Raw genomic sequence first — 13,829 nt, 5'->3', positions numbered from 1 at the left:
TATTGTTATAACATTATTGTTATAACTGTTATAACGTTATTTAACATTATTCAACGTTATATAACGTTGTATATAAATGTTTTTTTATTTTGTTAAACTGAACCTTACTTAAACTAAATATGAATTTAAAATATTACAATTTAGAACCTGATTAAAAGTAAATTTAAACAATATTTGTCAGTTGATGAATGTAAACAGTAAGAAAAAAAATTAAAACATTCAGAATGTTTTTATTATTATTAAAAAAATAAAAAACATTCCAGTCTATTAAGTTGCATTTTAGTAGTTTTTTAAAAAACGATAAAAGTTAATTAGTTTCCATATATATATCAACCCTTGGAAATGGGAAAAATGAAGTCAGCAATTTATAAATTGCTGACCTTAAACTGTTAAAGATCGGCATCAGGTCGGCAAAAAAATTTGACACAAAGAAGTTATTGTAAAAAATAGAAACGAGGTTGGTGATTCTTTGCCGACCTCAAACACTTTATAATCGGTAATTCGGTAATATATATATATATATATATATATATATATATATATATATATATATATATATATATATATATATATACATATATACATATATATATATATTCATATATATATATATATATATATATATATATATATATATATATATATATATATATATATATATATATATATATATATAATATGTATATATATATATATATATATATATATATATATATATATATATATATATATATATATAAACACACACACACACACATACATATAATGAACATTTTCTATAAAATTAAAATTAACCTTGTTATCGTCCATAACAGTATTTAAAGATTCAATCCACATTGGATCTATATCACCATCCAAAACAATCCATTTTGGAGAGTTATTAGCAATATTTGAAAGATCACGCATGGCAACAGAGAACAAACCTAAAATTTGTATGTATATATATTTACACATTCAAAAGATAGTTAAAAAAATGTTTTGATGGTACTTAAAGTTTCATGCCTTTTCAGAACTCATCAGCCATATATTCAAATCAAGAAATAAAATGCATTTAAAAAATACAATTAAAAAACCATTAAAAATATACAAATAAACAATGTAGTTAGTTTTGATGTCAATTAATATAGAAAAAAACGTCTTCCTATTTACCAGTGTCAAATTGGGAAAGAAGGAATCTGTTATTATGGCTGCAAGTAGATACAATCTCACCCTTTATATTTGATAGGTTGGTATATTTAAAAGTGTTTTGTATTTTCATTGAGACATAATTTACATAACTGAGTTGATGATTTGCATACTTCACAATATCTAAGAATTTTCTAATCAACAATGGGATTTAAATTAGCTTTTCTTAACATCCATATATGCTTTAAAAGCTTTTATATTTACAGATTTAAAAGACTTAGCATGGTTAGCATATTTTAGTTGCAGTTTTCTTGATTAGTAGTTGTATTGTCGCTAAGAATGTATATGTTGTTTGAATTTATAATAGAATTTACACTTGGCATATAGCTAACAGCTGTAGTTAAATTTTATAGCTAACATATGTAGCTAACTTCAAATAAAAGCTAAAGTTCAACAACACTAAAAAGTTTCAAGTTATACTAGTCTGTAATAGCAAATCTGCAATGAGGAAATTGCAATAAGGAATTGATTGGGAAAAGCTAAAAATACGTATATATATATAACTATATATATATATATATATATATATATATAACTATACATATATATATATATAACTATATATATATATATATATATAACTATACATATATATATATATATATATATATATATATATATATATATATATATATATATATATATATATATATATATATATATATATATATGTATATGTATATGTATATGTATATATATATATATGTATATGTATATGTATATGTATATATACATATATATATATATATATATATATATATATATATATATATATATATATATATATATATATATATATATATATATATATATATATATATATATATATATATGTCCAACATCTGGTCAGGTTATCCTCCTACTAGTAACATATAACCCAGTGAACTTGCTTTATGTCCTGCTGCCTTGTAGGATATGGTTTTCAACTCCAACTTAAAACACCCATGCCTTGGGGTTCTTGGTTAAGTAAAGGCTAGCGATGGTGTCTATATAAAAATACTCATCTTGGGCAGATGTTAAATGCATCCGGCTACTGTCTCATAGAAGGCCTCCTAGGTAAAGACTTAAGGGGTACACAGGTTCTATTTATTGACCAGCCTCACACCCATTCTTTATTTATTAGGCTTGCATAGATGTATTTATAATACATTGTTTCCAGTTTAGGATGCTGAATGTTGGATCTTCTTAAATTATGAGTTTTGCTTGTATCTCTGTTTTTATGACTAGGCAACTCATTCTATTATCTCCTAATAAGAGTACAGCTCTAAAACTCAGTTTTATGGTCCTGAGGCCGACTGGTAGTCAGGTTTCCAGAACTCTGTGGTAGAAAAAGAGAGGCTGATTCCATTAACAGCTGTAAAGTATGAGAGTACTAACATCACCATGTTGTGCATGGATGATGTCTATTGATAGATGGACATTGATAAAGCTGTACCCTTATTAGAAGATAATAGATGAGTGCATTGACGAGGCCACATTTGGAGCCCTTTGTTACGGCTTAGGGTTTAATAATAGTAATGAGGTAATTGCTTGGACTATTAAATAGTGTACTGAGTACTATCTGTGCTTTGAGTCAAGTTTTTTAACAAATTTGAAAATGACTAAAGTTCTAAAAACTATAAAACACAAAAAACCATCGTCATCACCAAGTTTCTCTTTGTCCTATATTGCTCTCCTTCATCTCAAGACTGAACTCTTTTTGATGTTACCTCTGATCAAATTGACCTCTCTCTTTATCCTTCAGCCAATATCATTGTTGTTGGTGACTTTAACACTTATCGCAGTGAATGGCTTGTTTCTAGTGTCAGTGACTCTGCAGGCGTTAAAGCCTACAACATTTGCCTTTATCAATCTCTAACACAAATAGTCAACTTTCCACCTCGCTTTCTAGACAATCCAAATCATTCACCTTCTCTACTTAACCTGTGACTTGTTCCTGATCCTAGTTAGTGCTCAGTTTCTCCACATTTACCTTAGGTGCTTCTGATCACAGTTTGATCTCTCTAAAACTATTATCTTATTCATCTTCATCATTAAAATCCCTCTATCATCGTACCTCTTACAACTACCTCAAAGCTGACTGGGACTCTTTCCGTGATTATCTTGGTGATGGTCTTTTTCTTCGTGATGGTAGAAATCTTTTGACAAATGTGTTTCTTACATAACTTCTTGGATTCAGACTGGCATGGAATCTTTTATTCCTTCTTAATGATTCCAAATCAAGCCTCACTCTTCTCCATGGTTTTCCTTCCATTGTGTTGCTGCAATTTTCAGTCATAACTGTTACTTTTATAGCTATAAGAAAAACAACTCTCCAGAAAACAGGCATCTGTTTACTACTGCTAGAAACCATTGTAAAAAGCTTTTGTTTAATATCAAAGCCTTCTATTCTCAGTTCATGAAATCTCGTATTCATCTTAACAATTAGGCTCTCGTGACTTCTGGAGAATCTTTGTTGTGATCTCCAATACTTGTCAATACTTTCAAAGTATAGACAAAAAACAAATGCTAATCAGTCTTGTCTTTCAGCCTGATGGAAAACAGCATCTATTATCCCTACTTTCAATAATTCTGGAGAGCAATCTGACTCGTTTAACTACTGCCCTTTTAGTCTTCTTACTATCATAAGCAAGGTTTTGAGTTTTTATCTAACAAACACTTAATCTCTTATCTTGAATCTCATAAAATATATTCTGATCATCAATATGGATTTTGGTTTTCTTGTGCATTAGATAGATATGGTGAGGTTAAGGTTATTGCTCTTGGCATTTCTAAAACCTTTGATAAAGTTTGGCATGCTGGACTTCTTCATAAACTTTCTTCTTACGGTGTATCAGGTAGCATCTGATACACCATAAGTAGAAGATTATTAAATCCTTCCTTACCAATCATAGTATAAAAGTTGTTCTCAATGACTGCAATTGCAGCAATAGTAAAAAATGCTGTGTATCAATGGTCATTATAATAGTTCATTTTGTAATACTAGCATTGTTATCAATTATGCTGAGAAAATGATGCAAAACCAAACAACTTTCTATTTTGGTGCAAATACAGACCCCCTTGTACGCATTAGTATATTTTGGAGTAAAACCCCATCCTTCATACTTGTGTGGATACTTAAAAACAAACCATTTATTTAAATTATAAACAAAACAATTTAAATAAAAACAGAAAAACAAAATTTTTATTCATAATAAATAACATAATTAAGATAAATTCTGCATTCGTTTTTCAAATTTAAATTAAAAGTCGGTAGTTAAAAGAAAAGTTGGTGAACTCCGCACTTGTTTTTCTGTAAATTTTATGCTAAACATTCACATGTTTCTCAAATCCAATTTCAAAATTTTGAAACTGTGTTTGAAACAATTTTTAGCCAATACATATACAAATATATATATATATATATATATATATATATATATATATATATATATATATATATATATATATATATATATATATATATATATATATATATATATATATATACATACAGGGCTTGAATTAACGTAAAAAAATCTAATCACGATTTTTTTGTTGCTCATAACCCCTCCTCCACTCCCGCCGGAGGGGAGGGGGCATTATTTATTTCAACTTATTTATAATAACATATATAATAAGCCTCATTTGCATAAGATGTCATAACATTTACATTTAGCAGTTGTAAAGTAGCTTTAGTTATAATTTACATTATTACTATTATTATATTGCATTAAATCTAACGGCTGTATTTTTGTAAAATCAATGAACTTGATATAATCTTCTTTTAATTAATTATTTCATTTTCTATTTTATTTACATATTTTAAACTGTTTAAAACAACTAGAATATTTAATTTTCTATAAATTTTTAACAGTAAAAAAAATTATTTAAAACTCTAACAAAACAATCTATATATTTGAAACAGTTATAAAAAACTATTAAAAATGACGAAAACATTATCGTGATAAAATGTTAAAACTTAACATTTTCACGAAAATCCACACAATCACAAACAAGAATGATAATTAAATTCTTATTAAATAAGTTTTCTTATCCAAGTAACCATATCAAATTCCCATGATATTTCTATCTATTGCTTTTTCATTCAATGTATTTTTTAATAAAAGTTGGCGTTCACTTTTTTCATTCAATAAAATAAAGCGAAAGAAAAAAATGTGTAAATAATAGAATCTTTTACAATCTAATACTTTTTTTGATTTTTGATTTAAGTTTTGCCAGGTAATACGCAATATTAAACTTTTAATATTGCGTTATTTAATAATTTAATGATTTTAATATTTAGAGTCTTTATTGCCTCAATATTCTTCGCAAAATAAACTTATAAAAATGTCATTAAATTTGTTCATAATGAATGAGCTAAATCAGAATAAAGCCCTTGAGAATTCGAGTTAAGAAAGTGACTTTTCAATCAATTAACTTTTATTTCTTTTTTCAATCAAAATCTTTTGTTTCTTGATTCGAATAGGTATTTAATCGTTTGTTTTTTTATAAAATTTTCCTTCCTTAAACAATCGGTCTTTTTCCTGCATTTAAACATTTTTGCTAATTGATTTTCTAAATCTTTTATTTTTCTTTCTTTTACTTTATGCTCCACTTTAAAAAAAAAATTATCGCTACAGAAGTCACTGCAGTTTTATACTGTAAAAAACACTAAATATTTGCAAATAGAGTATCAATCTTCTAAAATAAAAAAAGAATAATCACGAAAAAAAGAAAGATCGCGAAAAAACAAATTTTAGAAAAAACTAATCGTGAAGGTGCAAAAAGTAATCGCGATTCGCGATCGCAATACGCTTAATACTTTTAATTACTTTTAATTACTTTTGACTTTCGTCCAACATTTGTGTGTTGTCAGAAAGTAAAAACTAGGCCTGTAAATCGAGCCGAACTTGGCTTGGCTCGTTTACATATTAAGAGTGTTTAGGCTCGGCTCGAGCTCGTTTCGAACATGAGATTCTTTGTTCGAGCTCGGCTCGTTAAGGATTAGTATTGTTTGGGCTTGGCTCGTTTTACATGTTGCTCGAGCTCGACTGGTTTGAAACTCGAAATAATTATTGTAACCTGTTAGTTTAAAGCTCGTTTAGTAAAAAAAAAATTGTTCGTTAAAGGCTTGCCTGTAAATAATGCAAGTCCAAATCAACAAACAACATAAACAATCCTACAGTCTATTAAACATGCAAATAAACAACATAATGAAATAAGATCCCACAAACCTAATAGTTCAAAATAAAAGTTAAAACTAATAGTTCAATGTTCAAACTTAATGTTCAAAGTTCAAACATAATGTAAACTCTCACAAACATAATAATTCCTATTAAACACTGCACTCTAATAGTTCAAATTATATTTTCACAAACATAAGTCTTGCTCTCATTGCATTGGATAAATAAATAAATATATATATATATATATATATATATATATATATATATATATATATATATATATATATATATAGCCTATATGAACGAGCTTATGATGTTCAAGTTCGACTTGTTTAAAAAACGAGCCTAATTTTTTGTTCAAGCCCGGCTCGTTTACCATTAAAGCTGAACATGAACAAGCTCTTGTCAAGCCGATCACCGAGCCGATCACCGAGTCGTTCACGAACACGAGCCAGGATTTACAGCCCTAGTAAAAACCATTAATTTAATTACAAATTGATCGTTTTTTAAAAAAACCGCAAAAACGCAAATTTAATTGACCAGATTGTTTTTAAAACATTCTGAATGTTTTTAACAATATAAACAACGTTTTTATTTTTATTCTTTTTAATAAAAAATTTTTATTTTTATTTTTTTAATAAAATGTTTTTATTTTTATTTTTTTTACTGTAAATCATACGCAGAGTGTTGCTACATCGACTGACAAATAGCCTGATTCGCAACGGAGTGCTGCTACATCTTTTACAAATGGCTGATGGCCCCCCATTCATAATTAGGCCATTTTTAAAATCTCAGGAGTTCTTTTTTTTCAGTAATATATATAAATATATATATAGATGTGTGTGTGTTTATTTATATATATATATATATCGGCTAAAAATTGTTTCAAACACAGTTTCAAAATTTTGAAACTTGGTTTGACAAACATGTGAATGTTTAGCATAAAATTTACAGAAAAACAAGTGCGGCATTCACCAACTTTACTACACATAACCCTTATACTACACATAAAGATCTATGTATAAGATCTAAAGATTTATGAAAGTAAATGTAGATCAAACACTTAACTATTTTATTATAAAAATACAAATAGGCAGATCAAAGTTAACTACAGTGTCTCAGAAATTCGGCCTCTAAGTTGATGACATTTCTTTAAAGAAATGTTTTAACTTTCCCAAGCAAACTTTTGCAAACTTCATTTGTGTAATCGATATCTAATGGGCAATCATTCCAAATATCACAGTAAAAAAACCATGGCTCAACCCAGTGATCTACAACAAAATTACATGCCTCTTATAATCATGGTAGTTAGTAGTAAACTCATTAATGAACCAGTAATTAATGTTAGGCGATATTGATACGGAATAAAACTTTGAGTTCATAAAATGCTTAAGAATCAAGTCGAGAAAATGAAATCAACAAGAATGATATACTAAACCTGAAATAAGTTTTGTCATACATTTAATTACTCCATTTTTAGAACCTGTATTTACTGCAGTGGCGTCAGATATTACATTAGAAATTTTATTTAATGACTTAAACTCCAAAATAACTTTGTGTAACATATTATAAATAGAGACAGAGTTGCCTTTCTCTAATATTTTCAAAGATCTAGGCTTGCTCAAAATGCAAGTGCTATAATAATGTTATTTGTCTATACTCTTACCATCAAAATGTAAGCACCACATTTTTTCAGAAGAGTCAATATAAGACCAAATCAAGCTAATTTCATGTGCAAGTGTTTTAGATGCTTTTTCATTGTGGATCTGAAAATTGAAGTTTCATCAATTGTGTTGATTACAGCTACTGTAATCTTTACTATACAACTTATTGGAAACTCTTCGTTTTCAGCTATCTTAGCTACCATCTTACCAGTGATTTTTGCACATTTTAATGGGATAGTGTAATCATCGATTGTAATATTATCTTCTAAACTTTTACTACAAAAATTGTTTATATTATCAAACAATTGACTATAATTTATTTCAAGCTCTTTTCTTTTAGATGGCAGGTCTTGCAGATGAATTTTAATAGGCTCTGTCAAAAAACTGAATTGACCTTTGCACCTATTGGAAGATTTCTAAAGTTCATAAAAGAGTTTGTCTTCCATATTTTTAAATTTAGCATTTTTGGGCATATAAATCAAATAAGTTATTCAAGCTATTTATAATACTTGTCTTTTTATTTGTACTTTTTGTTGATTTAATAACAAATTTAAAATTTTGAATAGTAGACTTTACTCTTTTTTGCACAAGTTTTTCTGGAAAACGTGGTATTTTTTTTTCATAACTCACAACCTTTAATTAAGATTTTTTTAATAACATTACATGGTCTAAGAATATTACGCAATTCCAAGAGAAAAGAATATTTTCCTAATATTAACTTTGCCTGACATCGAAAAATCTTCAAATTGACTTTGTCTCATTTTGAAAAATCCAAGAGTGGTATCTCAATTGATTCTTCATAAATACAATTTCTTGGCTTTGAAACATTGGAAGGGCAATCAATTTCTCAAATTAAACTATTCTCTGATATTTTATATCATGTATATCATATATACTGATATGATATCATCTAAAATATAGCTTATATTTAAGTATATACAATACATAGTAGTTGAACAATATGAGTTATTTAAGCAAATTTTCAAACTTTTGACAATACTATAAGATGAATTTGCGCTGAGGGTATTTTGCATTTTTATAGTTTATTTTAATAAATTATTTTATACATCCCACTACTTAGATTGCTTTCATAGTATTTTAAAACACCACTATTTCAAAATGGGAAAAACAGTCAAGCTCAGTGTTTAGATACCATAGAAGCTGAAAACTAGTCAGCTAGGCCAGCAAGAAAACACCTGCATAAACAAGCCACTTGTTTCATACAAAATGTTCAAATGGCTTGACCATGTCATCACTAGAGATAAGAAGTAGGTATTCTATATAAACCACATCAGGAAGTACCAGTGGCAAGGGTGGAAAACTGCCAAAACAAACAAAACAAAAAGCAACCTGCAACTCTAAAAAAATGTTGCTTTTGGTTTGTGACATGTGAACAACATATAAACTGGGAAATGCTTCTGCTAAACACTACAATTACAGCAGCAACCTACTGTGGTCAACGTATATATAGGCCTATATATAGTTTGGAAATAGACTTATCTATATATTACATATAAAGCATAACATATAAAGCATAACATATAAAGCATAACATATAAAGCATAACATATAAAGCATAACATCTTTAATTATAAATGAATAACATGTACAGTACTCATATTTATGGTACACTCAAATATTGCACAGTAAAAAAAAAAATTATAAAGTGTTTGTGTATACCATCTTTCCACTCCCTAGTTGCAGGATTGATGAACCCAAACAATTCGTCTGCAGTAACAGCTTTAGGATTCATGTCAATCATATAAGGTCTTTTCTTCTGATTAAAATAAGTTCTATTTAATGACCTAATAACCTAAATAAAAAAGTTTCTCAATCATAATCACAGAATAGTGACCATCAAAATATTTATACTAGGTGAGTTTTTTAAATAACTTTCATTAATCTGATTGGTTTTATCAACATGATTGGTTTTAAGAAATTTTAAACCTTTAGTACAGAATTTAATTACTTAACTGATTCATTTGACGTGAAAGTATTTATGTTTTTAATATTATATAAAAACATTAATAAATTCAGTTATGTCTTATGTAAGAAAAAAGCTATTTTTGATCTAATAGTGTTATAATGATCAGATGATAAGAAAATAATACCTGAGATTTTCCTGTTCCAGCAGCTCCAATCACAAACACAGAATGTCTAACTTCTACTAGTTCTTGAAGTTGAACAATCTTCAACACAAAACTATCCTCTGGTTGAAGTTTTAAATCCTAAAATAAAAATTGCAATAATAAAAGTTATTGTATTACAGATTGATAAGGTTTCATATAAAAATAAGTTATTAGCAGTCTACAAAATGACACAAACTAGCTAAATATTTTTTTCTTTATAAATAAAAAAACACTATAAACAAACTAATAAACTAATTTATAAAATATAACTCTAATACTTTTAAATAGCTAAAATTTATGACAAACAAATATAATAAAAAGTAGCTAGAATTTATGAAATGCAAACATAATAAACAGTAGCTAGGACTTATGAAAAAACAATCCTTTTTATATATATTTTTTTAAGGTTGTGTGATCAAGGATCAAGTATTTGATCATTGATCAACATTGATATTTAATAAAACTTCAAAAACTTAGAACTAAACTTAAATATAATAGACGCCGTCATCTAAATAGATTTTTCATTTTCAAGATTAGTTATTTAAAAAAACTAAAAATGTTTTTCACTTCACAACAGAATGAGTAAAATTTATTAACAGAAAAAATATAGGGCTATTATTTAATAACTTTATTGAACATTTGGTAAGTAATTGCTGTTAAATTTATCCATTAAAAACTTTATCATGGACATTTACAAAAACAATGTAAAACTACTATCATTAAAAAAAATACTTACATAATTTTGTATGTATCATGTATTTTAAATCAAAGAATGAAATTTTTAGGACTTTTTAATTCTAACTTTGAAAATTATTCAAAGTTAGAATTAAAAAGTCCTATAACTTGCAAACAAAATCATTTTATCTTAAAGAACAAAAATATGCAGAAGTATGTGCCACTAAAAGTTATTTTCCACAAAGAGATTTTATACAGTTCATATTTCATTGATTTTGATTTAGCTGAACAAATATTTATTTATAAATATTAAAAAATACATTTTAAAATATTTGGTCACAATTTATTTTATTATTAGAAACCTGCCCATCAAAAATTACAAAGATAATATAACTTGAAAAAAAAAAGTAAAGTTCAAATTGAATAATGTACTTTAAAAATTATGATATATCATTTTAACCTTTATTGAATAATGTACTTTGAAAAATATGTTGTATCTTTTTGACTCTTAGTAAATGATAAACTTTAAACAACGATCACAAAAACTTTTAAATCACACACAAAAAAGTTCTTAAAGAAATAAAGAAATTCACTTGGATGAAAACTATGAGAATTATAGACACATTTTTAAAACTGTGTAAAAAAGTTTTTTGTTTTTAAGTGTCGAGATGTATTAAATTTAGCAAGGAGAAATTCTAAGTCTTACAACTTTGAACAGTTGTGGCCATAGTTCCTGATGTTGCCAAAAATTGGGTGCACAACTTATATTTATTTTAAAAGAATTATAAGAATTATAAGTTATTATAAGGGTTAACTCCACATTCAATAGCTAAAACATGTGATTATCTAAACTGATGTAAAAAACTATGTAAAAAAGAAAACATTCTTTGCATATATCATTTTCAAAGGATGGAGCAAGCTACAGCAAGACATCATTAATTCTATTTCAGTAAATGCATTAAAAATAGTAAGTGACCAGAGTTGAAATTTGACTGGGGCCAGAGGAGGGTTTAATAAAAAACAGCTGGTACCAGGGCCAGGTTTGTGACTGGAGCTGCATAAACATTGATACATCCTAAAGTATATTTTTTTAATTCAAAACTCGTGTTATTTTTTACATATATGTTTATATTTACATAAAAACATCATGATCAACATGATAATGATGATGTCATTTGCGGGTTATCTAAGTATCTTGAGTTCCATTAGCATGGATTCCAGATGTACTCATATAGAAAAAGGATCATGTATCAAAGAGTCGGATTTAAATTACTCCTGCATGCAATGTACCTTGTTTGTTATTTGCTCCAAAATGTAAAGATTGAGTTGCAGCTAAATTCTTGCACATATAGTTCTGAGAAAAATCTATATGTATAATATACTTTGTTCACATTAACTGTTTCTTCTAAATGTTTTTACATTTTGAATGTGTCTTATTATAAAAACATGTTTGCATAGCCTGTTTTGAATTGATTCACAGAATTTTACTTCAAGTTTTCACGCTTTACACATTTTCTGGTAACATTGGCTGTTTTCTTTTCTTCTTTCTTTTCATATTCCTGCTTCTCTTTTTCCCACTGGAACCAAACTATACTACTTTCATCCTTTATCAATCCTTTTGCTTAAAATTGAACATGAGACTCCAAATAAATTTTACATTCTCTGAACATCATTCTCTTCTATCAGTACTACAACAAACATGTTGCAATACTTCAATATTTTTTTCTTTCAAAACGCTCAGGTTATTAAGTTTGTCACAAAGTAATTGTATGTTCTCATGATTTTTGCACAGACATGTGTCTCTATCTTTAGCAGACAGTTTTGTTTTTTGTCTTGATTCTTTTTTACAGTCTGTTTTTTTTTCTTTAGTTATTCTTGAATTGTCATCACCTGTAAGAAACTCCTTGATCAAACCCCTTGTTTTCGCATCAAGCGATACCATGATGGCAATTGCTGTTTGGAGTTGTAATTTTTGACGACAAAGAAGAGTAAGGGGTTTTATTACCTTCTGATAAATTAAACATCCTGCTTGTTTTGTTTGTAAGAGAATCATTTTCTACAAAAGAAGTAGACAATTTACCAGTGGTTGTAGGTGAATTTGCTTGCAAACCAGGCAAGGAACATTTAAACCTTAACCAAAATTTTTAGCCATTTCCAATTTGTTTGCCAATATTTTTATTTGTCTATAAGCCTTTGTTTTTCAGGAAACAACCTTTACCTCTTTGTTTTATTTGTTTTTGCTATTTAACTCACATTCTAGTGACTACAATAACGGTGTTTTAATCTTTGTTTTCATAGCTCTAGATTTTGCTTTTTGGTTGTGCCAATGGCAACAAACAATTCATTTTTTTCTTTCTGATAGTTCTGAGATAACTTTCACTTTCTTCTGTTTGCAAAGCATATGCCAACATTTGCATTCTTTTTCAGTTTCTTCATTATTTGCTAATTGTCTCAAAATGCTTTCTTTCAGCATATGATTTCTTAGAAGTTTTATGTTGTATATCTAGATGTATTTCCTGTTGGAAAAATAGTATTATAATTATCATTTGACAACAAAAATTTATTTATTATTTTTATTACAATATGTTCCAGACATCATTATTTTAAAGGCCAAACATATTAAAGTCAAATATAAACATAAACCAAACAATAAATGCTATCCTAATACTAAAATACTTATAAACTAAAAATCTTCTTAATTTCTTGAAAACTCCTTGAAAATAAATGAAAGCAGCATATATAAGCTGCAGCGCTATCATGTTTCGTCACTGCAATGAATCCCTAATGGTTGACGTGTTTACTCAATGCAGAAAATGGCATAGTTGAAATCCATTGATTTGTTTTGCCATTTTAATGTCAGCTCCATTATGTTGTTGTCAACTCTATTATTAAGAGAAAATTAGGGAGTTGACAGTAAAGGAGTAGACATGTATAAATAGTAAATAATATTTCATTATTACTCACTTGAAAACATATTTAAAATCTTTTATTGTTATATTGTCCTACTG

At 27.4% G+C, this 13,829-nt stretch overlaps 1 protein-coding gene across 1 annotated transcript in view; it reads right to left on the bottom strand.

Moving 5' to 3' along the window:
• LOC100207065 (dynein beta chain, ciliary) overlaps positions 1–13,829 on the bottom strand; it is a 129,437-nt gene that overhangs the window by 21,759 nt on the left and 93,849 nt on the right. Inside the window, exons 34-36 of the mRNA XM_065803627.1 lie at positions 10,129–10,245; positions 9,698–9,830; positions 796–923 (exon numbers count right to left, since the gene is read on the bottom strand). Coding sequence (XP_065659699.1) covers positions 796–923; positions 9,698–9,830; positions 10,129–10,245 — 378 coding nt within the window. The remainder of the gene's footprint in view (positions 1–795; positions 924–9,697; positions 9,831–10,128; positions 10,246–13,829) is intronic.

Source organism: Hydra vulgaris, chromosome 08 (assembly GCF_038396675.1).
Source record: "Hydra vulgaris chromosome 08, alternate assembly HydraT2T_AEP".
Lineage (NCBI taxonomy): Eukaryota > Metazoa > Cnidaria > Hydrozoa > Anthoathecata > Hydridae > Hydra > Hydra vulgaris.
Note: the sequence above shows the minus strand (reverse complement) of the source record. Positions and strands in the feature narration are given on the sequence as shown.